General features: G+C 40.9%; 2 protein-coding genes across 2 annotated transcripts in view; one reads left to right on the top strand and one right to left on the bottom strand.

The window, feature by feature from the left end:
• The window catches only part of side-II (sidestep II), an 88,092-nt gene that overhangs the window by 35,447 nt on the left and 32,141 nt on the right, over window positions 1-20,504 (top strand). The window contains exons 3-6 of the mRNA XM_033379831.1: window positions 12,792-12,918; window positions 16,387-16,504; window positions 20,093-20,186; window positions 20,293-20,406. Of these exons, the coding sequence (XP_033235722.1) occupies window positions 12,792-12,918; window positions 16,387-16,504; window positions 20,093-20,186; window positions 20,293-20,406 (453 nt within the window). The remainder of the gene's footprint in view (window positions 1-12,791; window positions 12,919-16,386; window positions 16,505-20,092; window positions 20,187-20,292; window positions 20,407-20,504) is intronic.
• Window positions 4,523-5,861, bottom strand: LOC6903469 (putative carbonic anhydrase 3). The gene is made up of 5 exons (XM_002132312.3): window positions 5,700-5,861; window positions 5,474-5,583; window positions 5,329-5,419; window positions 5,001-5,269; window positions 4,523-4,937 (listed from the first exon to the last, which is right to left on the bottom strand). The coding sequence occupies exons 1-5, from the start codon at window positions 5,794-5,796 to the stop codon at window positions 4,596-4,598; spliced, it is 909 nt and encodes a 302-aa protein (XP_002132348.3). The 5' UTR covers window positions 5,797-5,861; the 3' UTR covers window positions 4,523-4,595.

Below are 20,504 nucleotides of genomic sequence, written 5' to 3'. Positions count from 1 at the left end.
GCCCGACGCCCATCGCCTGTCGTTGTGTGGTAAGGTCATAGGAAAGTAGGTTGAATATTTGCAATATACGGGGGAGCTGTGTGCCTGCCCTCTAGCCCTCTAGCCCTCTAGCCCCCTCTTTAAACGTATCACCGCACAAGTGTTAAAATCGCTCATCATGTCAATTCTTGCACAGCTGCGGGCAGATGAGATGTGGGATGGATGCAGGGGCTGTCGGGGATCTGGGATTGGAGGAGGGCTCTCGCTATTGAACTTTATGGCCATAACAGCAGATGTATATAAACCAGTACATACTCGTATATGTATACTCGCAGCACACATATTTGTACAATATTTGTATGTTTTCTGCGATGACAATCGCTGTGTTATGCTGAGCTAAGCATTTCCATCCATTCAATCGCAACACCACCACCACCAACAGGCATGCGGCATGAGGCAGCAGCTGCCTGCAATTGTTGTGGCATTTTAAGTCGGCTCAGATCGTCGTCTCTATATATATATACTACACCTCTGCTTGTATGTGTGTGTGTGTGTGTGTGGGGGGGGAGCAGCATCGGTGGCTGACAGCTATTGTGGCAAATGTGGACGAGCATTAGATGTACACAGAGAAAACCGCACTTGTTTGGTTATTGGCCCCATAAAAATACCAAATAAATCGAGTTTAACTGTACATAAAATACCAACTTCTTTGAGAGATTACAGACTCGTAAACTGAACAAAGTAAACACAATTGCAGGCAACACGCAAACAGTGTTTTTTTATGGCAGAATATACCAAAGAATTGCCAATGTTTAAGACTTTAGAAAAGTGTTCCCTTAAATCGAATAAAATTACTGAATATACTGATTAAATACTGAACGTAGAGGTATGAGATGTAGAAATTTTACTGAAAAATTAAGGCTTAGTTCTACTCGTATATTTTACTGAATACTTAGTGCAGTGTGGCAGAATCTAGTATTTTCAATATTTTTGTAGAAATATTTAACAAAAAAAGTAACAAAATTTTAAAAATACTTATACGATAATTAAATTGTATATAAAATTGATTTTCCAATATTTTGGATGAAATTGAATCAGATTGAATACCAAAATGTAGTATTTTTGATATTTTTCCTATTTTTTATTAGTATTATTCTTATTATTAATTCGTTTTATTTATCTTGTAAAGTTTGGTATTTGCTTAGTATTTTTAGTATTTAATTTGGTATTTTTCAGTATTTCTTGTATTTTTGATAATATTTAATTTTTTTAATTTCTCGTTGCATTTTTTTGTTGGTATTTTTTTCAGTATTTTTATATATTTTTAGCCCCAATTGGCATTCTTTATTAGCAAACATTAGTTAGCCTTTCGTGCATGGTATTTTTATGGTATACAGTATTTTTATGCCGCGCATGCATTTCTTATTCATGGGGCGATAAACTCAAACCCCCGGCACATACTCAATCAACTGCCAAACGACATCAAATGTGGCCTGATTCCCACTGCTTCCCTTGCTCTATTCCCACTCTTTCCTCCCCCACCCCCTCCCCCTTTCAATCATAACTGTGCTGTGTATGTGTGTTTGGCCCGCAGAAGAAAAACTCCAAAGAAATGCCACAAAAGTGTTTACATAGCGTCAAAGGAAAATATTTTATCGACACGCACATGGCAGACACCCCTCTGCTCCACTGCCACTCCCACTTCCACTTCCATTCCCACTTCCACTCCCACTCCACTTGAACCATCCAATCTTCCGATTTCTCCCACTCCTTGACTTGATTCGCATGTTAACAACTACAAGGGGTGTGGGAGGGGCAGGGGCACAAGGACCAACGGGCCAAAAACAAGCAAAAAGGCGCAAAAAATTATTGCGCTTTATCTTTTGATTTAACCTTTTGTGCGACAAAAGCTTTTAATATGCAAATGACTAAATGAGCGTCTTGAGGCTATTGGCAGACAGCGGGGGGGTTGCGGGTTGGTTTTAGGGGTTGGTGGTTTGGTCAATTGGTAGATTTGCACATTTCATTAACGCCAAAGGAAACTCCTACTCTGCTCCCAACTATGCGCTGACGATGCGGAGAAAATTCCTACACTTTGATGTTCTTCCAGGGTTACCGAAGGAGTGTGTGTGTGTGGGTGTGTGCGTTTGCCCAAGTGCTAGTGTGGCACACTTCAACACACTTATTCATGCACATTTGCATATCGTTATGTGTGTGTGTGTGCCTGTGTGTGTGTTTTTTGGGAACCTTTCCCTCTAGCTTCATTGCCCTTCTCTCTGTTGCTCGATTGCCCTTCTCTCTGCTGCTCGATTGCCCTTCTCTCTGCTGCTCGATTGCCCTTCTCTTTCACCCATCATATTGCCTAGATTTAAGATTATGAGCTGCCCTGAAATTCTGTGGCACACCACTGTACGACTAGTCCCCCCCCCACCCCTTTGTTTAGTATGTAAATCTCTCGCACCCCCCAGGGCCCCACTGTTTAGGCTTTGGGTCGCAGGTGGTTCTGTTGTTGGCGGGGGGGGCGGGGCGTAGAAGGTTATTAAGTCGGCCCCTGGCTTAAAGACTTCTGGCCCTGAAATGCCACACACAGCTGATGATTTAAGTTTCGTGCGAAGATAAATGCAAGAAATTGGAAATTTAAAAGAGCCTAGAAAAGCCAAAACCGGAACAAATGTATTTATCGTTGGACAAGCGAAGAGTTTTTAATGTTTCGTTGCCTGCCTACCTGAAAGAAGGAACTCCCATAAATTCATTGGAAAAATGGCAAGAAAGTAATTGAAATTCTGTGATTGAAAAATGTTTAACCCAACCCCTTGGGGGACCCAAGCAGTTTATTAAAGAGTCTGTTATCTGCGCCACAAAAGATACTTTACCCGCCCGCGCCCCCGCCCCCGACACCCATTTTCCCTTTCAACTTTTGATAAATTTTCTGTCAAACATTGCTGCCTCTATGGGCCCGAAAGTCAACTAAAACAAATTATATTTAAATTTTGGAAACATTTAAGGCCCCCAAAGGAGCCATAAATTGTCTCGCCTCTGTCCTGGACCTCGAGGAGGTCCTCTCTCTCTGAGAGCAAAGTTTTTTGCACACTGCTCCTGTCGTCTCATTATGGCTGCCATTTAAAACAAATTCAATATTCGCCATGGCTTTTTCTGTGGAGCAGAGCTTGCAACTTGGTCAACACCTTTGAACTTTCCCCTGCTGGCCCCTGATGCTCTCTCGTTTTAGCATGAAATTGAAAATGCTTTAGAGAGAAGCGACTTGATTTGAGCCCCCCCCCCCGTACCCCAGAAAACTATCCGCAACAACAACAACAACGGCAGCAGCAGGAAACAGGACTGGCAACAGGAAACCCCAAAGCCAAAGCCAAAGCCAACGCCAAAGCCTTGTTTCAAAAGTTCCCCAGGTCCAGGGTCCTGGGTCCAGGTCAGGGGGGTCAAAAGTGCCAACGGGGCAGATACAGAGAACAGATTTCTGTTACTTTATTATAAAACTGGGCTTAGTTCTTGGCCTCGATTGTTAGCCCCTAAGTCCTCTCTACCCCCCATGGCCGCCCTTTGGTTGATGTTTGTGTTGTTTCTGGTAGGAAATTTATGCAGAAGTTGCTTCTTGTTGTTGCTGTTTGTTGCCATTGGGGGGGGTATCGATGTTTGGTGTAGTTATTGACTGGGGCTCTACTGTACTGCTGCTGCTCCTCCTTGCTGCTCCTCCTTGCTCCTCCTTGCTGCTCCTCCTGCTGTTGCTGATTCGGAATATGCTAATGCCTGGATACGGCAAAACGTTCTTACAGTAGCTGCCATCAGGGATATTCCACAAACTATTTTTGGCTTGATTAATTCATTTTCTAAACAGCTGTTTTGCTTGAGAGGTAGAGGCGCCAGAATACCCCTATCTTATAATTATAAGACAGAATACACAATTCTAATAAAATATAGCCAATAATGCGCTACAGAACGGTCACTCTAAAAATAAAATGGTCTTCAACCCCGAAGTTGCTTCAGTTTTGGTGTCTAGAGGGTCTAGGGGTCTGCTTTGAAGGCTTTTAAAGAACTTTCCAATAACAGCTGGTCGCTGGAAGTAAATTCGTCGAAGCGCACATAAAAAGCAGTTGCTGGAATACCCCTATTGCTGTTTTTGCTGTTCACGCTGCTGAATTTTCCAAGCCATGGCAATTCTGCTACAGGAGGTACCACTGCACTTTTCTGTTTACTTTAAAGCTGGGAATATTTCTCATGTTTGTGCAGTATTTTGCATTAGTGGTCTTCCCGCTGTTGCTGCCTCTTAACCCCCGTTGTATCTGTGGGGGGTTAAGCTCAAATTTATCCCATTTACTCTCCTTCCGTTTCTGGTGCCCCCCGTCTCCATACCCCACTCCCGCTTGGGGTCCAGGGATGCGATAACAATCAATAAGCCAAGAGAAAACACAGGAAAAATGGAACAAGAAAGAAACCAGAGAAATGTAAATGGTTTAAACTTGAGAGACAGCCGCAAAGATGAGCCCGAATGGGGGGTTGCCCTGCCCCGCCCTGAAGTGCTCTGCTCTTTGACTCTTGGTAGAGTTTATTATGTATTTGCTGTCCTTCGAAAGGGGGGAGGCATATAGGGATATCCTTCATTATCGATTCGAATTAACGAACACCGTCCTGTCATGCAGGTTCTGGACATAGCGATAGTTGGCCAATAGTTTTTGACCCCCGAAGCTCGTTAGATTCCAGAAATTGTTCGCCTCATCGACGCCTATGGGCAAGGTTTGGCTGAACACCGTCCAGGTGACCACCTCCTGGCAGTCGGGCGTCGTCAGGGAGCCGCTGTACGTGAAGAACCTCTTGGTGTTTAGGTCGCCCAACAGCTCCATCAAAGTGAGGTCCTCCTCGATAAGCGTCTGATCCTTGAAGCGTCGAATTTTCAACAGTTGATCGGTGATTTTTTTGAGCGCACGAACAGTGTAGCCCGGACCCTGAAATAAATGGATATTTCTGTGTGAAAGAGTGCCTTGTTTTTGTCGTGGCCAAAAGTATACCCTGTCGATTCGGAAGATGACTGCGAGTATGGCGAGGCCATCCTTATGCTTGACGGCTTCGCTGAGATTTGGGTACCGGAAGTTCCTGTGAACAATTTGCATCTCCACATCGTGGTGTTTCCCCTCGATCCAATGCTCGGCACCCCCCGCGGTCCATATCGAGGATCCCCAGTGGAACTGGAGGCTCTCCGCCATGTAGCGACCCTGGAGCATGCCGCCCGTTATGTAGGGTCTCCTGTTGCTCCTCGTTTCCGGTATATCCATGTGGGCTATGGGGTATTTTTCGAGAGTTATACGAATCGAATGGATAGCCCAGGACCTCGCCTACCCGTGTACCCATTGTTCTGCAAAATGACTGGGAAACGCAGTATTTCGTCGTAGTTCTCGAACTGAATATCCGGCAACGTAATGAAAACTGACTGGACAGAAATTACGGGTTTACTGCAATCAATTGCGTTTTGTTCAAAACTCACTTTCTTGGCATCCAATCTGATGGGGGATTGTTCCTCCCCCGTGTGGCATATACCGCGCCAGTTCTGGCCATGTCGTATGTAACTCCAGTGGCGCGCTCGAATTTCGTTGGCTGGAAAATCGGGAAAATTAAAGCATCCACTGAGTCGAAATTGAGATAATCTCCATCCACTGTTGCACTTATCTGCGGCGCCTCTCCCAGCCTTCGTTCTCGAGTCGTCTACCCACCCAGATTGACCTGCGGCGGTGGCTCCTGTGCACAGGACAGCGGCAAGAGCAGCACAAGTATTTGATATATCCTCAATTGTGGCATCGTTTTTTTCATTGTTTGAGTCCGTTCACATTTTCCGAATGTTAAACTGTGGCGACCGCCGACTTACAACTGAAACGATTCGATCCACCGGCACAGATCGACAGCCATTATACGATTAGTGTTTTAGCCGCGATTATGCCATGGCAGCGATACCCCAAATCAGAACGTCTCGGTACTGGGCTTTAAGTCGAAAACCTTAACGAGAAATGGTAGTATTTTAAGGGAAAACAAATACAAATGGCCCCTGAGATCATGGATAGAAAGAACTACCACAAAATCTACAAAGAAGTGTCCCCTGACGTTTTTCATAATTTTGCTGATTTACAATATTGATTTACGTAGATTATTGCTTCTACAACGATATCGATAGGCAAGGCACGCCAGTGTAAAATCTTACAAGGCTAATTTAATAAATTATGGATTATCTGGCGCAATATTTATGGGGAAAAACATGACCTGGAAAGAATGAAAATCGGTTTGAACAGTGGCCCTGAAATTGTAATATTTTCTCTTAGAATATTTATGCCATTAAATCGAAGCCCAGAGCGGAAGCATTAAAATCGAAGGGTTTTCATTCGCATCTTGAGAGAAATAAGAAAATATTAGTTTAAAATATATTTAAAAATATTTTTTAAATGATTTCATAGCTAAATAGAATATATTCATATTTTAATTAAAAATATTTTTTTGCCTTTATTTCAAAGGTTTTTTATATTTAAATTAAACATCAAATATTATTTAATTTAATGTATTTATTTTATTTTTAAATGTTTTATATTTAAATTAAATATTATTAAATATAATACATTTATCTCAAAGTGTTGTGTATTTAAATTAAACATTAAGATATGTATATGTTTTAATTTAATGTATTTATTTATTTTAAAGTGTTTTATATTGAAATGAAATATAGGCAAAATTAAAAATATTTTGGAATACATTTATATTCAAACGAAAGTAAATTTCCATTCCATTCCATTCCATTCCATTTCCCTTTGTCTTTTTTTTTAAGCCGAATATTTAATTAAAAAATGGATGTATTTATGTTTACTCTACCATTTTTCTTTCAGTGTACCCTCTGCCGCATTTCGGCTTTTTATTTTGACGAAAATCCCTGAGCAGCTAATCTGTGGATTAAAAATGAAAGCAGTTGCGGGAATACCCCTGTTGCTCTGCTCCTGTGCTTTTTAGTTTCCTCTTCAGCTTTGAATATTTCGCATGTTGCTGCCTCTTGGCCCCCATTGTATCTGTGGGGTTAAGCTCGAATTTATCCCATTTACTTTCCTCCAGTTTCTGGTTCTCCCTGTCTCCAGTCCCGCTGCGGTCCAGAGATGCGATAACAATCAATAAGCCAAAAGGAAAACAAGAAAAACAAGCAATAAGTAAGGGAAACCAGAGAAATGTAAATGGGTTAAAGTTGGGGGACGGGACGGGGGCCAGAGTTGGGTTAAAACCAAAATCATGTAGATGCTTTTCGACTTTTGGCTTTCTATAAACAGGGGGACTTTATTTAAAGGGGAAAATGTCTGAGATTTAGTTGGATTGATGGCAAGTTCTTGCAAGAGTAGAAACTAAATATTTTCTAGAACTTTTCGTGCAAATTTCGAGCCAAACTTTTTAAATAAATTTTCATACACAACAAATTCCGTCATTTAATTGAATTTGATGGCAAAATATTATGAAATTTGAATATTTTTAGCTGCCTGTCTCTGTTACTGTCTTGAATTTGGTTTTATTTAAATTTGATTTCATGTCGAGGCTGCCTGGCTGTCTGCCAATTTGTCCAGCAACAAACTAGAAAAAAAAAGAAAAAGGAATTCCGAATTTGATTAAATATCAAATGTAATTTAATAAAAGTGAAATTTCGTTATATTTCGCATTCTTTTGGCTGGTATTACTTTTTTTTATTGTATTTTAGGCAGGTTTATTGTTTTTCGGGCTATAGTTTTCTGCATAAAATGTGATTTTCATATTCGATGGGAAATTGCATCTTGGCAGCAGCTCGAGGGGGTGGGAGGCCATTTCACACTGTGTGTAAATGCCAGCAGTTCTACCGAAAATATAATCCTAGTTCAAAAACCAAAAAGCAGTGAAAAAGTCGCTATAAACAACCGCAGAGAGAGGGAGAGGGGGAACAGTGGGGGATTGCCACTGGACTGCCTGCCGTCTGACCACAGGACACACACACACACACACACACACACACACACACGATGGACGATAATTTTCCAGCGTTGGACTTAATGCGCAGCCATAATACTCGTAATTTTTATAATGCCAACCACACGAACACACGCACACGGACACACGGACATGGCAAAGCGGCTCAAAAAGTCAACCAACACACACACACACACACACACACACACGGAGAGCGGGAGAGAGGCAGAAGGCAGGCCAGAAACGGCTCATTAGGCTACGTGAAGGATAAGAGGGAGGCGAATGGAACGCCATGGCAGCGGAAGATGAGTTAAAACTCGGATCAAAACGAACTTTAAATATCCTTAAAGAAACATCTATTTTATACTCGAAAAATAGGAGAAATATAGAGCCTTTTATATCCTGTTCCGCCAGTGATTTTTCACCAACAACAAAATAGAAACATTTTCCCCCATAGAATAGTGAAAGCTTTTCAATAATAAACTTTTCCTGGCATAAAGTTTTGATTGATTTCCGTTTCATGAAAAATATTCGATGGGAAATTCTTGCTTAAAGTTTGCCGCCAGTTCATGCTAAATTCAACAGAGCCTGCCGCCGTTTGTGGCAAGAGAAAAGAGTTTTATAAATGTTGCGCCATGCAGTCCATGAATGTATATTTCATGAGACTCTCCACCGAACGGAACTTCTGTTTCCTGCGGTATCCCTTGGGGTCTTCCATACAAATTTTCACCACTAATGAGCCCCACGATTAATCGAGAAAATGTCAGAGTAAACAAATACTCGCAACATTCCCATGCCCATTCCGAGGGAGAGAGAGAGAGAAAGAGGAAGTCCTTCATGTCTGGTGACGTGTTAATGTCAACGGAAAATGGCAAAAATGTGAAGGCCTTGGGGGCCGGGGAAGCGGCTGGAGTTGCGTCATGCGTCTGCGATTAAAAGGTAATTGCAGGTGGGCCAGCTCGGGGGCAATTATGTCTGGGAATAGAACTGGCTTTGGAGACTTCTTGTTAAATATCAATTAAAATGCCTGACAACACGTTAATTTCACCCTTCAGGAGAGTACCTCCTCCTCCTCCTCCTCCCCCTGGGTGGTGGTGCTGCAACAAAATATGTGCAAAATGCATTTGACATAAAAGTTGCGAGTGCGTCAAGTTGTTCACAAAACTATTGTCGCACAAACACACACACACACACAGAGAGAGAGAGAGAGAGAGAGGGAGACACAGATACAAAATTCCATTAAAGTTTTGCATTTGAAATTGCATCAACAGAACCGGAGGGTTCTCTATGGGTGTGTGTGTGGCATGAAAGGGTGTGCGTGTGTGTGTGCGTGAGTGTGTGTGGATAGATGGATGGATGGTGTGTGATGGGGCGTGGCATTGTGGTGGTTACTGGTGCTGTAACTAGTGGGTGGGTGGGCTGCGGGGTAGGCGGTTGTCTGTCTGTGTAGCGGATACTGATTGAGGTTAGTTTAACCCTAGAAAAGCCATGTGCGGGAATGAAAAGTACAGCTGGGAAAAAAGGGGGAGTTAACGGGGAATTACCGGGGAATTACTGGGAATCAATTTGGAAATTACAGCAGGAAAAATGGTGGCAGTTTAAGGCTTAAAGCCTTCATTCGATACTCAGGGATATCTAGTGTTAAAACATTATAGAAAAAGTGGCTGCCGGAGTCCAAAATCCTCGCATTTCCTGGGCTACTTCCTGATGGGAAGTACTACTTTGAGGGGCTTTAAGGCTTTTTTTTTTGGATTTTAATGATTTTCCATAATTTTTAGACTGATATTTGATCCAACTTTTGGGAAGACGATTTGTAATAAATTTATTAAATAAAGAGAAGAACCTCTCTTATAAGGTTTCAGCCATAAAATAGGAAACTTCCAAATCCTAAAACATACAGATAAACATGGCTATATCTAACGATCTATATAAGATCAGAATCTCCTCCTTTTCTGTAATGAAAATATCATTAACACCCGGTGGAAGAGTGTAATGAAATTCCCAATAAAAGATACTATTTTTTGTGCATTAATGGCCACTCCCTCGCCCACCGAAAGGTTCAAATCAATTGGCCCTCCTTTTGGTCATTAAAGGGTTAATTCATGCAAAGAGGTTATGCTGCTGCTTCCTTCCTAACACTTGCACTCCATCTTCCTCGCTCTTTTTTTTCTCTCATATATTTTGCCTTTCTTTTTTTTTTTTTTGAAGTCAAGGCAAACCGAAAGCAAATGCAAGTCAAGTCAAGGGATGGTGATAGCAGAGGACACATAGGAGAGGAGGAGAGGAGGGGAGGAGGGAGGGAGTGGAATGGCATCCCGAAGCGAGAGAGAGAGAGGACGTAAGCCAATCAAGGCATTCAAAGAGAGCATATTTAAATAGCTTTTAACATGCACGAGCTGTCGACGAGCTTTGGGTGTAGTTAAGTGAAGGCCAAAACCAAAAGGCGACACAAAAATGCAGTCGAAAAAGGAGTCGACAGCAGCAGAGACACACCACCGAAGAGAGCAGAGGGAGAGGGAGACGGAGAGGGAGGGGAGGGGACAGCGCCCAGGCGGACACAATTTTCTGAAAATTGCCAGAAGCAGAGCAGAGTTTAAAGTCGTTTAGCAATGCAGCCAACGTGTGATGCATTTTTGCCTGCCACAGCCACAGCCAGAGCCAGAGCCAGAGCCGGAGTCAAGGCATTCCTTTGATGCACCACCAACCAGCATCAACGCCAGCACCGAGCCATCGCTCCAAAATGCATTGGAATTTTCCAGGCAGACGGATGTGTGACGGCTAAGAAGCTAAAATGGCCAGACGACTAATGGCACCGCCCCGAAGAGGTGTGTTTGCCATCAGATGAACGAGTGGAGAAGCGGGGTGTGGGAAAACCTTTTCTAAATACTCGCACACTTCCTGAATGACTAATGCGGCCTTTTGACATTAAAAAAGGCTTTCCGGGATACAGAAATGCCCAGGGAATACTAGACATTAATTGAGGGATTTTAAGGCTAATTCTTGGTATAGATTTTCCAGTATCTTCCTTCAAATTTTCGCATTTGTCGCTGCTGTTTTGGATGCCCAGCGCCAGCCTCTGTCCACAGTGGAGGCCAGTGCTAAGCAAACAGTGCCATCATAAAGTACACACACACACACACACAACACACACACACTCTTAAACAGACATATACGCGTACATTTTGTTGGGGGGCATTTAAGCGCATATTTATTGTACAATGTTGCGTATGCGCAATAAATTTTCACAAAATTTCGACGCATTGTGGCAATAAAATGACATTTTTTCATATTTACACATAAAGTCAACGGCAAAGAAGAAAAAAAACGAAAGAAAGGAAGGAAAGGGAGGAAAGGGAAGGGAAAACCCATTGGTTAGAAGGGGGAGGAGAGCTTAGGCTTCAATGGGGATGGGCGGTGGCATTGTGAAGAATGTTACAACGATTTTTTATGGCCCTTTTTGTGCTCTTGATATGCTCATATGATGCGCAGACATTTTTATTTATATCTACACATTTATCTATAAACATTTTTGATACGAGCCGAGCTGTGACGCGCGGCGGGCCTGTGGCTGTGGCAACAAAATCAGCAAAAAGACAGGCCAGGCCGCACCACACACATGTGACAGCTATTGTTGGCTGCTGTTGATTTTGATGTTTTTGCGCCGGGCCGGGCCAGGCCTGGTCTGGCCTCTGATTCAATGCCAAAATGTTGTTGCAGCCAAAACGCCGCATAAAGCCATAAAATACTCGAAATTTAAGAGACGAGAAACAATTAAATATTCCGCTGACTTGATGCAATAAATACGCATACACACCCACAGTAAAGGAGGTTTCCAAATAGGGCTTAAAGCCTGTAGAGACAAGCTTATAAGCCGGAATCGCTGGGGATCTAATTATGAAATACAATTTAATTTCGGATTTTAATTTTTAATACAAGCAAGGATATTTATTTTTAATTTTTATTTGTCTTAAATAAAAATTCTTTTCCATTTTTATTATGAAAATTTAAAAAAATAGAAACTATATTAAATAGATTATTATAAATAATATAAATTAAAAAAAGATAAAAAATTAAATAAAATACATTTTTTTAAGAAAGAAGTCGTATTTATACATTTTATTATTTCAAAATCAAAAAAAAAATAAAAAAAAAATTATGAAAATTGAAAAAAAAACATAAGCTGGAATCTAGAAAAAAAACAAAAACAAAAATAACTATAATAGAACGTATCCGTATTTATCCAGATATTAATCATGCAAATGCATTGCTCTCCAGGAGTTTTATCCTCATTTAATCACCGCCGAAAGCTATATTTTGTTGTATTTTGTAATTAAATGCCAAAGCCAGCTTAAAGTGGGCCTTTCTCTAGCGGCTTTCACAAGAGTCTCTAACCGAATATGCCCCCAAACGGAAGAACAAACAAAAAATCGTTGCGTTGCACGCATTTTGAACATGCATAATAAATGAACAGAGCACAGCAGTGCAGAGCAGAGCCGTGGGCTTTCTCCCGGCTCTCTGCTGCTAAGCCAATGGATGATGGAGATGTACTGCCAAAGGGCGGAGCGGAGCACACATTTACGCATTCGTAATTACGTAGAAATTAAGCCGCCATCAACATTTAATTGCTAAAAGCTTTGCGCGCTCTCTCCATCTCCATCTCCCTCTCGCTCTCTCTCACTCCCACTCGCTGTAGGCATATACGAAACGAACGTACATTTAATTAACAAATTTTACGCATTTATTTTCTATTTTCATGGATGATGTCGAAACGATGCTGGACCAAAACACACAAACGCACACACGAAATCCGTGACAACATAATTTTTGGAAATGAAACACACCAACAGTGAAAACGAAGGACGTCGATGCCGTCGAGGGTAAATCAGTGTCGCTGCCTTGCCCCATTACGGAGCCCCTGGACAATGTCTATATGGTGCTTTGGTTTCGTGACAATGCGGGCATACCGCTCTATAGGTGAGTCGTCCCCTAACCAATCCTCCCCTAACCTGTCCTCCCAATTGTCTTCGTCGACGCACACATTTAATTAAATGCAAACGAGAGACGGTAGCAGTCGAGTCTCGAGTCTGGAGTCTCGAGTGTCGAGTGTTTCGGCTGCTACCTTTTCAAATCGTTTTGGGGCGGAGGCCGAGGGACCCGCGCACATAAGTAGGCTACGATTTGAGGCCCGTCCTGTTTCCGGTGGGAGAAATTGTTGCGTTCGTGCCGGGCAGGATGTGTGACTTTGCCCTTGCCCTCCCTTTCCCTCTCTGATTTTTGTGTTTTGTTTTTGTTTCTGTTTTACTTTTTTTTTTTTTTTTTGCCCCCCTGCCTCTGTTTAGCTTTTGTTTTTCTTTGTTCCCGCGTCATGGAATTAACTTAATTATGTTTACCTAATTTAGAGTGATTAACCTCGGGGCCAGGACGAGAGGAGCCACAGGAATTATGTGTGTGTGGAGACAGCAGAAGCAGGAGCTGGATGATGTTTTGCCCACGCTTTAAAGCTTCAATTACGGAAACGGTCAAGTCAACTCAAGTCCCTGGGAAAGTCCATGCGGAAAGTCCATAATGAAGTGCCTGAAATTGCTAGCTCTTGGCCTTAAGGGGGACTGGGTGGGGGGGCTATACCGTCTAATTGCATTCACGGCTGCATTTTCATGCCACGTTGCGCCTTTTGGTTGTCAACTAAAGATTTTCCATTCGTGCTATACATAATTGCTTTTGTGCGAGGAGGCTTTTAGGGTATACAGGGCTCAAAGGGGTGTACTCGAAGGAGTAGGGGATTGAAAAACGAAAAAGTTGATTCATTTTTATTTATTTTTAAAGGGTTTTTGGAAAAAGTAGCTAAATATATTTAAATTCTTTTTTATTTATTTTTATTTTTTTAATTCATAGAAACACTAATTTTATTTCCCTTTTTGTATTTTTCCTGGTGACCAGAGTTCATGGTATTTTCCTGGATTTATTTCCCTAAGGGTATTTTCCAAACTCAATCTCTCCGTGCATTTTATGCTCCTGGCCCTAGATTTTTTGCTGCGTCTTGCTCTCCATGGAGGAGCCTTTTCATTACACTCAATTTGCGTGAAAGTCCTGCTCCGAGGAGTCCTGCACTCGTTCTGTATTATTTAGCCATAAACATTTGCTGCATAGGCCCCTCAAAAGAACTGTTATTAACGTTCGCACTCGCTCGCTCTCTCCCTCTCTACCTCTCTACCTCTCCCTCTTGCTACCTTTAACCTCTTCCTCCGCCACTCCCTCTCTCTGGCTTAATCCTTCTGCCTCACTCTCTCGCTCCACCTTTCAATCTGCACTCGTCTCTCTCTTTTTCTCCCATTTAGTGCGGAGTGCAACTGTTTTTTAGTTTTTAATTAAAATGGCGGTGTTAAGAACGGCTCTCGGAGAAAAAAAATATGCCAAAAAAAAAAAGAAGAAATTTGGGTTAACGTGGGGCTATGGCCCCTCCCGTTGCTGCTGCTGCTGCTGGTGTGCCTCTCTGTTGCACTCGAGTCCTGGCTGCACTGCAGTCCGGACCCGCAATTAAGTTGTTGCATTTGCAACGAGTGTCGAAAGGGGCAGAAGGACAGGGAGAGGTGGCTGTGAGGCAGGTTCGACGGCGGCTTCCCGCATAAATTATTGTGTGTGTGGCATACTACAAAAGGGCGCTTAACGCTCTGTCGAAAGTGGCTGAAATTGCAACAACAAGTATTTTCGGGCAGCAGCAAAACAGAGACAGAGGCGCAGAGAGAGGCGGCAGATAGAGGGAAAGCAACAGAGATATAGAGAGAAAGGGACACACAAAGACAAGAGGGATAGAGTGGCAGGATTGAGGGTCTCTTCTGATTGAGAGACGACCCCTTCTGGCTGTCTGTCTGGGCTTCAAAAATTCACGCAGCAGCACTCGTACATTTTTCATTCCTTTCATTCTTTTTACTCTTTTTCTGAAAGGCTGGCAACAAAATATGTTAATGGAGTGAAAGGGATTTCAGAAAGGGAAAGAACAGTAGTCTATTATTTAATTACATTTTGTCATTTCATTTCTTTTTAATTAAAGAATTTGCGTATATAAATATATTTGATCCGAATGAGTACGAAAAACAGCAAACGTTTTGTTAAAAATTTGTATTTTTAAGATTTAAGAATTAAACATGGATTAGCTATGGAATTTTGTACCTCGGCAAAAACTTTAATGTATTTTATAGAATTTTTTAAATGATTTTTGATCTACCAAGTTCTTTTATTGTGTTTTTTTTGTTCTAAATAAAAAATATATATATTTTATATATTTTTTTTTTTTAATAATTTTAATTTAAAAATTTATTTTTAGAATAATAATAAAAATTGAAAATAATTTAAAGCAATGAAAAAAAATTTTAAATATTTAAAAAAAATTCAAATTTTTATTTTATAATAAGAACAAAACTTTAAAATATTTTCAAAAAACTTTGAAAACTGTACCTTAATAAGTTTTGGGAGTTTCCAATCAATGAGTGGTTCAGCTTCTGATTCCGATCATCAAGAGGGGTAAAATAGTAAAAAGTTTTTTATTGGTTCTTTTTAATTTATAATATAGAAATAACACCATTTTTAAAAATGTTATTTTTAAAATACTAAAAAACTAAAAACTAAAAAACAGTTTTTTAAAATACTTTCAAAAATTTTTTTAAAACTTCATTAATACGTTTCGGGAGATGCTAATTAGTTAGTGACTCAGTTTCCGATTCCGATCATTAAAAGTGTAATATATTCTTACTTACAAAATCTTCAAATGATAAAATGATTTTTTACTGATTCTTAGAAGGTATTTTTAATGTTTTTTTATGCTGAAATAACTCCATTCTTCTGCCACTTCCACTTGCATATTTCTGTGTACTCGTATTTATATTTTTCCCTAAAACCCACGCAAAATGCACTCAGAAGTTCCTCCAAGTTCTTCGAAAGCCAAAACAAAACTTAAACCATTAAATGCACTGCAGAGACGCCGAAGTGCATAAGAATTTGAAAAATAAAATACCCCCCCAAAAAAAATGGGAAAAAAATTAATTGTTATCTGCAGAGCATAAATTGCATTTTAGCACCACACACACCAATACCGCCACAAAAATCCGTGAAGCGTCTGCTCTGGACCGTGGCCTAATGAGCAGGCCAAAAATAAATTACGCTAATTTTCGTGCAAAAAGTTCGCGGCCGGAGAAGGGGATAGGGCGGAGCGGCCCGCCCCGGCTCGTGGAGGAGAGTTCCTGGCTAAATTATATTGGCTATGGATTTCATTAATTTCAGAGTGGACCAGGGGGGAGGGGCTGGGGGTGGCGGACCGATTTAATTCGCACACCCCCACGGCCCCACATTAAATATTAATGGGGTGGCTGCCCGGTACCATGTTATTTTATATATTTGTCTGCTTTTCTTTCTCACCCCCACCTCTCTGGCTCTTTTCTCTCTTTTCAGCTTCGATGTTCGCGATAAGGAGGCACGGGACCAGCCCCGACATTGGTCAGCCCCGGAGGTTTTTGGCTCACGGGCCAAATTCCATTTTGATTCGCAGCCAGCAACCTTGGAAATTAAGGTGAGATTTTGTACACCCCCTTCCCCCTCCGCCACCCCCTCCCCCTTCACGACCCCGCAGGAATCATGATTCCCCATTAATTTCCCTGTGTATGTGTGTGTGTTAAATTAGTTGAAAATTACATATATTCCATTGCTGGCCTGCAAAAAGATTCATTCATTCATTCATTCATTTACTCAATCGCTTGAATGCCATTTTTCGGGGTCATTGTGCATTTCAAAAGTCGCGGGTTTCATTTTTTTCGGATGCCGCCAGCCAAATTCTGCAAATATTTCTATATAAATAAATGCGCATTTTAAATTTAAATAAAATGTAAATGAAAAAGTTTTTTTTACACCAAAAAATTTCTAGAAATAAATACATGCATTTTTCAATCAAATTTTTGCGGTTTCAAGTGAATAAATAAAATATATTGAAATAATAGTATTCAAAAAATGCAAATTGCACTTCAAAAATCACTCACTTGTTGTTGAGTTTTGTATAAATTGATTGATTCTTCAATCTTCAAATATGCAAATAGTTGTGCATTTTAAAACTCAAATAAATATAAATAAAATTGCGGATAAAAAACAAAGAAAATATGCAAATACTACACCGATTCGAGTTTAGTTTTTTTCAATTTCATCAAGTGGATTCTTATGCCCTAATAAGGCTCGCAATTGAATGAAAAATTCAGTAAATTATGTGTACTTGTTGATAACAAAATGCAATATCCAAAAGTGAGAGAGGGAGAGGGAGAGTGTTATAAATTTAATGAAAATCTGTTGAAGAATGATGCAGGAAACAAAAATGGCATATTGCGACTAGAGAATAACTTTTTATCTATAATTTTGAAACAAACTCGTCTCGGTCCGATATCTTAGGAGTGTGGATACCTGGATCCAAAAAATCGTTGCTCTTGCTCTTATAGTTTTTGAGCACTAGGCGCTGATAGGGACGGACAGACGGACAGACAGACAGGGCTCAATCGACTCGGCTATTGATGCTGATCAAGAATATATATACTTTATGGGGTCGGAAACGATTCCTTCTGGACGTTACACACATCCATTTTCACCACAAATCTAATATACCCCAATACTCATTTTGAGTATCGGGCATAATAAGGGAGAAAAAGCTACTTTAATGCAGTGGAAGGGATTCTTGCTACACTTTTAGGATTTCCAATGCCTAGGTAGAGAAAATAAGAGAGAAAATAATACCAAATAAGAGAGCCACTGTATCTTGCCTTTCGGTAAGCGGGCTATTGGTTGATAGAGCCTCTGCCAAAGAGGGTATCCTGATGGATATCACAGCCACAGACTCTTCCTTCGATTCTGAGGAGTGAAGGAGGATGTTCAAAATTGAATTGTTGGTTAATTTAATGTGGCAGCTATCGCTCTAGTAGCCTCTGAAATTACACATAGAAGGCCACACAGACATCGAGCTGGTCAATAAAATGTTGCTTGCAAGTGTCGGTAAGGCCTTCATCTACTTGAGGCTTGTATACCCTTGAGCTGTTGAAGTACCAGGTATTTGGCAGCAGCGGAAACAACAAGCAGAAGAGCCAAGAAGCAGCCCAAAACAAAAACCGAACAGGAATGGAATGGAATGGAATGGAATGGAATGGAATGGAATGGAATGGAATGGAATGTGGAAAACAAATTTAGATATCAAAAGTTGTTAAATTGCCTGGCGCACGCGAAATGTTTATTAATGTCTTGCATGTTTACAGATAACTTGATTTACCGTTACTGTCATGCAATACATAGATGCAGAGCACACACACAGATACGGATACAGATACAAATCCTGTATGTACGAGTACTTATGCCATGTACATCGTCCTCGTCTCTCGTCTCGTCTCGTCTCGTCCTGGCTTTTGGCCCTGCCCTGTCCCGTGCCTGAGTGCTGTCTTTGCCCAAGCATTTTGACTTTTTAAAGGCCAACTTAGTTAAGGTCTTAAGTGAGTTAAGCAATAAACACAGGTACGCTGAGGGGGTAGTGGGGAATGGAGGATCTACTTCGTTAACGAGGTTGCATTTTCGAAATGAATGTGAAATGCACACGAAGAGGCAGCCACCATAAATTCCAGCTGCCACATACACAAACACACACACAATATCCTCTCATAATACGAGTGGCATCCAGGGGATGGAGGAGGAGCCCCACGGATTGTAGCTCGTTCGCTCATGAATTATGTGCTAAAAATTGGGACTGGGGACCCAGAGATAGAGACAGAGACAGAGCTTATAAATGAATTTTAATTGCATTTCAATTGCAAGCCAATTAACTTGACGCCATTTTATGTGGCAAGTGGCAAACAATCATCCAGTACTCCCCGGTGGATGGGGCGGATATACAGATGTCAGAAAAAAGGGTTTTATCTTACAGATGGAATGGGTTTTAATATGCTCTAATTATTTATCCATATTTCTGCTGCTGATTATTTTAATGATTCAATCAATGTTTGATTGTTTGTTGGATATATTTATAGATGATTATTTTTGGAAATGTTTACATAATAATTATTTATATTTGTCTTTTCAATGAAATTCGAACACAGTAGAGTATTCGTAAGCTATATCATGGGCTTAAACACATTCCATCCAACTGTAAAGCACCATTCTTGAGAGCTTAGGATTACAGATAGAAGATTATATGCCCAAAATACCATTTTAATACAAGCCCACATTCATATTGCCAGGCTACAGGTAAAGAATACTCTTTTGGGCACGAATTTTCCCCTTTTATAAGCTCAAAGCACTTTAGATGGCCGATCCTTTATCAAAAATCCTGCCATAATGCGCTCTTTTCAATGGAAACCCCATCTTATCACTGAAATATCAACCAGCCTCTGAAACAAAACATTAAACTCTTTTCTGATATCAAATTCAATTTAAAAATTCTCTCCTCCGCTCAGAAACAATGCTAAAAATATTTTCATTTCCCCAAAATCTAGCAAAAGAATAGAAATACAATTAAAATCATAGATTTTGCACAGAATAAAAATTCTCTTTGCACAAAATCAACATAGATTAAGATAAGCAAATTTTTGGGATTTATGCAAAATCCTTCAGACTGAATGGGAAAGAATTGCAACCAGAAAATGTCAAATAAAATAAGCAAAAAACAAAAGACAGAAGAATAGGTTTATTTTGTGGTCAATTGAATTATTGAACAAGAGAATGAAAGCCAAAAGGAGAGACAATGCAACTAAAACTAGTCTAATTTTTGCATGCATTTTCCACAGAAGGAAAGGAAAGCCCAAAACCAAAATGAAAATCCCAAATGTCTGACACCAAATGCAGGTAAAAGCAGGGCCTGCTTTCGGTGCTTGAGTGCCAGGCCAGACCGCACTTGAGGCTTGTACTTTGTAGGTGCGGGGGTGCGGGGGTGTGGGGCTCAAGTGACATGCAATAATTGAAAATTATATGGCTTTTCCAGCAGGTGTGAGCGTGTGTGTGTGTGTGTGTGTGCTGCGGTGGGAGTGTGTGTTGTAGTGCATGCTAATCATGTGTTTCCCTTTTTCGCACCCCCATACACATAATAATTTACACTCTCTCTCTCTCTCTCTCTCCCTCTCTCTGTTTCCCTCTCTCGTTGCAGGATATCAAGCGTCATGATCAGGGCATTTACCGATGTCGTGTGGATTTTCGCACAAGTCAAACGCAAAGTTTCCGTTTCAATTTGTCAGTAATAAGTGAGTGTTGCCAGCCCCCAAAAATGATGGAGTACCATATTTGATGCCCAACCATGCCCCTCTCTTGTGTCTTTCCTGTGTGTGTGTGTGTGTTTGTTTTTTCTAGTACTTCCGGAGCAGCCAATCATCTTGGATCGTTGGGGCCGACAGCTGAATGGCTCTCAATTGGGGCCAAAGCAGGAGGGCGATGATATCGTTATCACTTGTCGTGTGGTGGGCGGTAAGTTGATTCTGACTACAAAAGACGAACTTAACCCCAATAGGGCGCAATCACCCATCCATCGACATCCCGCACCAGTCCTGCCTAAAAAAAAATAG

Source organism: Drosophila pseudoobscura, chromosome 4 (assembly GCF_009870125.1).
Source record: "Drosophila pseudoobscura strain MV-25-SWS-2005 chromosome 4, UCI_Dpse_MV25, whole genome shotgun sequence".
In the NCBI taxonomy this organism is placed as follows: domain Eukaryota; kingdom Metazoa; phylum Arthropoda; class Insecta; order Diptera; family Drosophilidae; genus Drosophila; species Drosophila pseudoobscura.
This window is presented reverse-complemented; position numbering and strand designations above follow the sequence as displayed.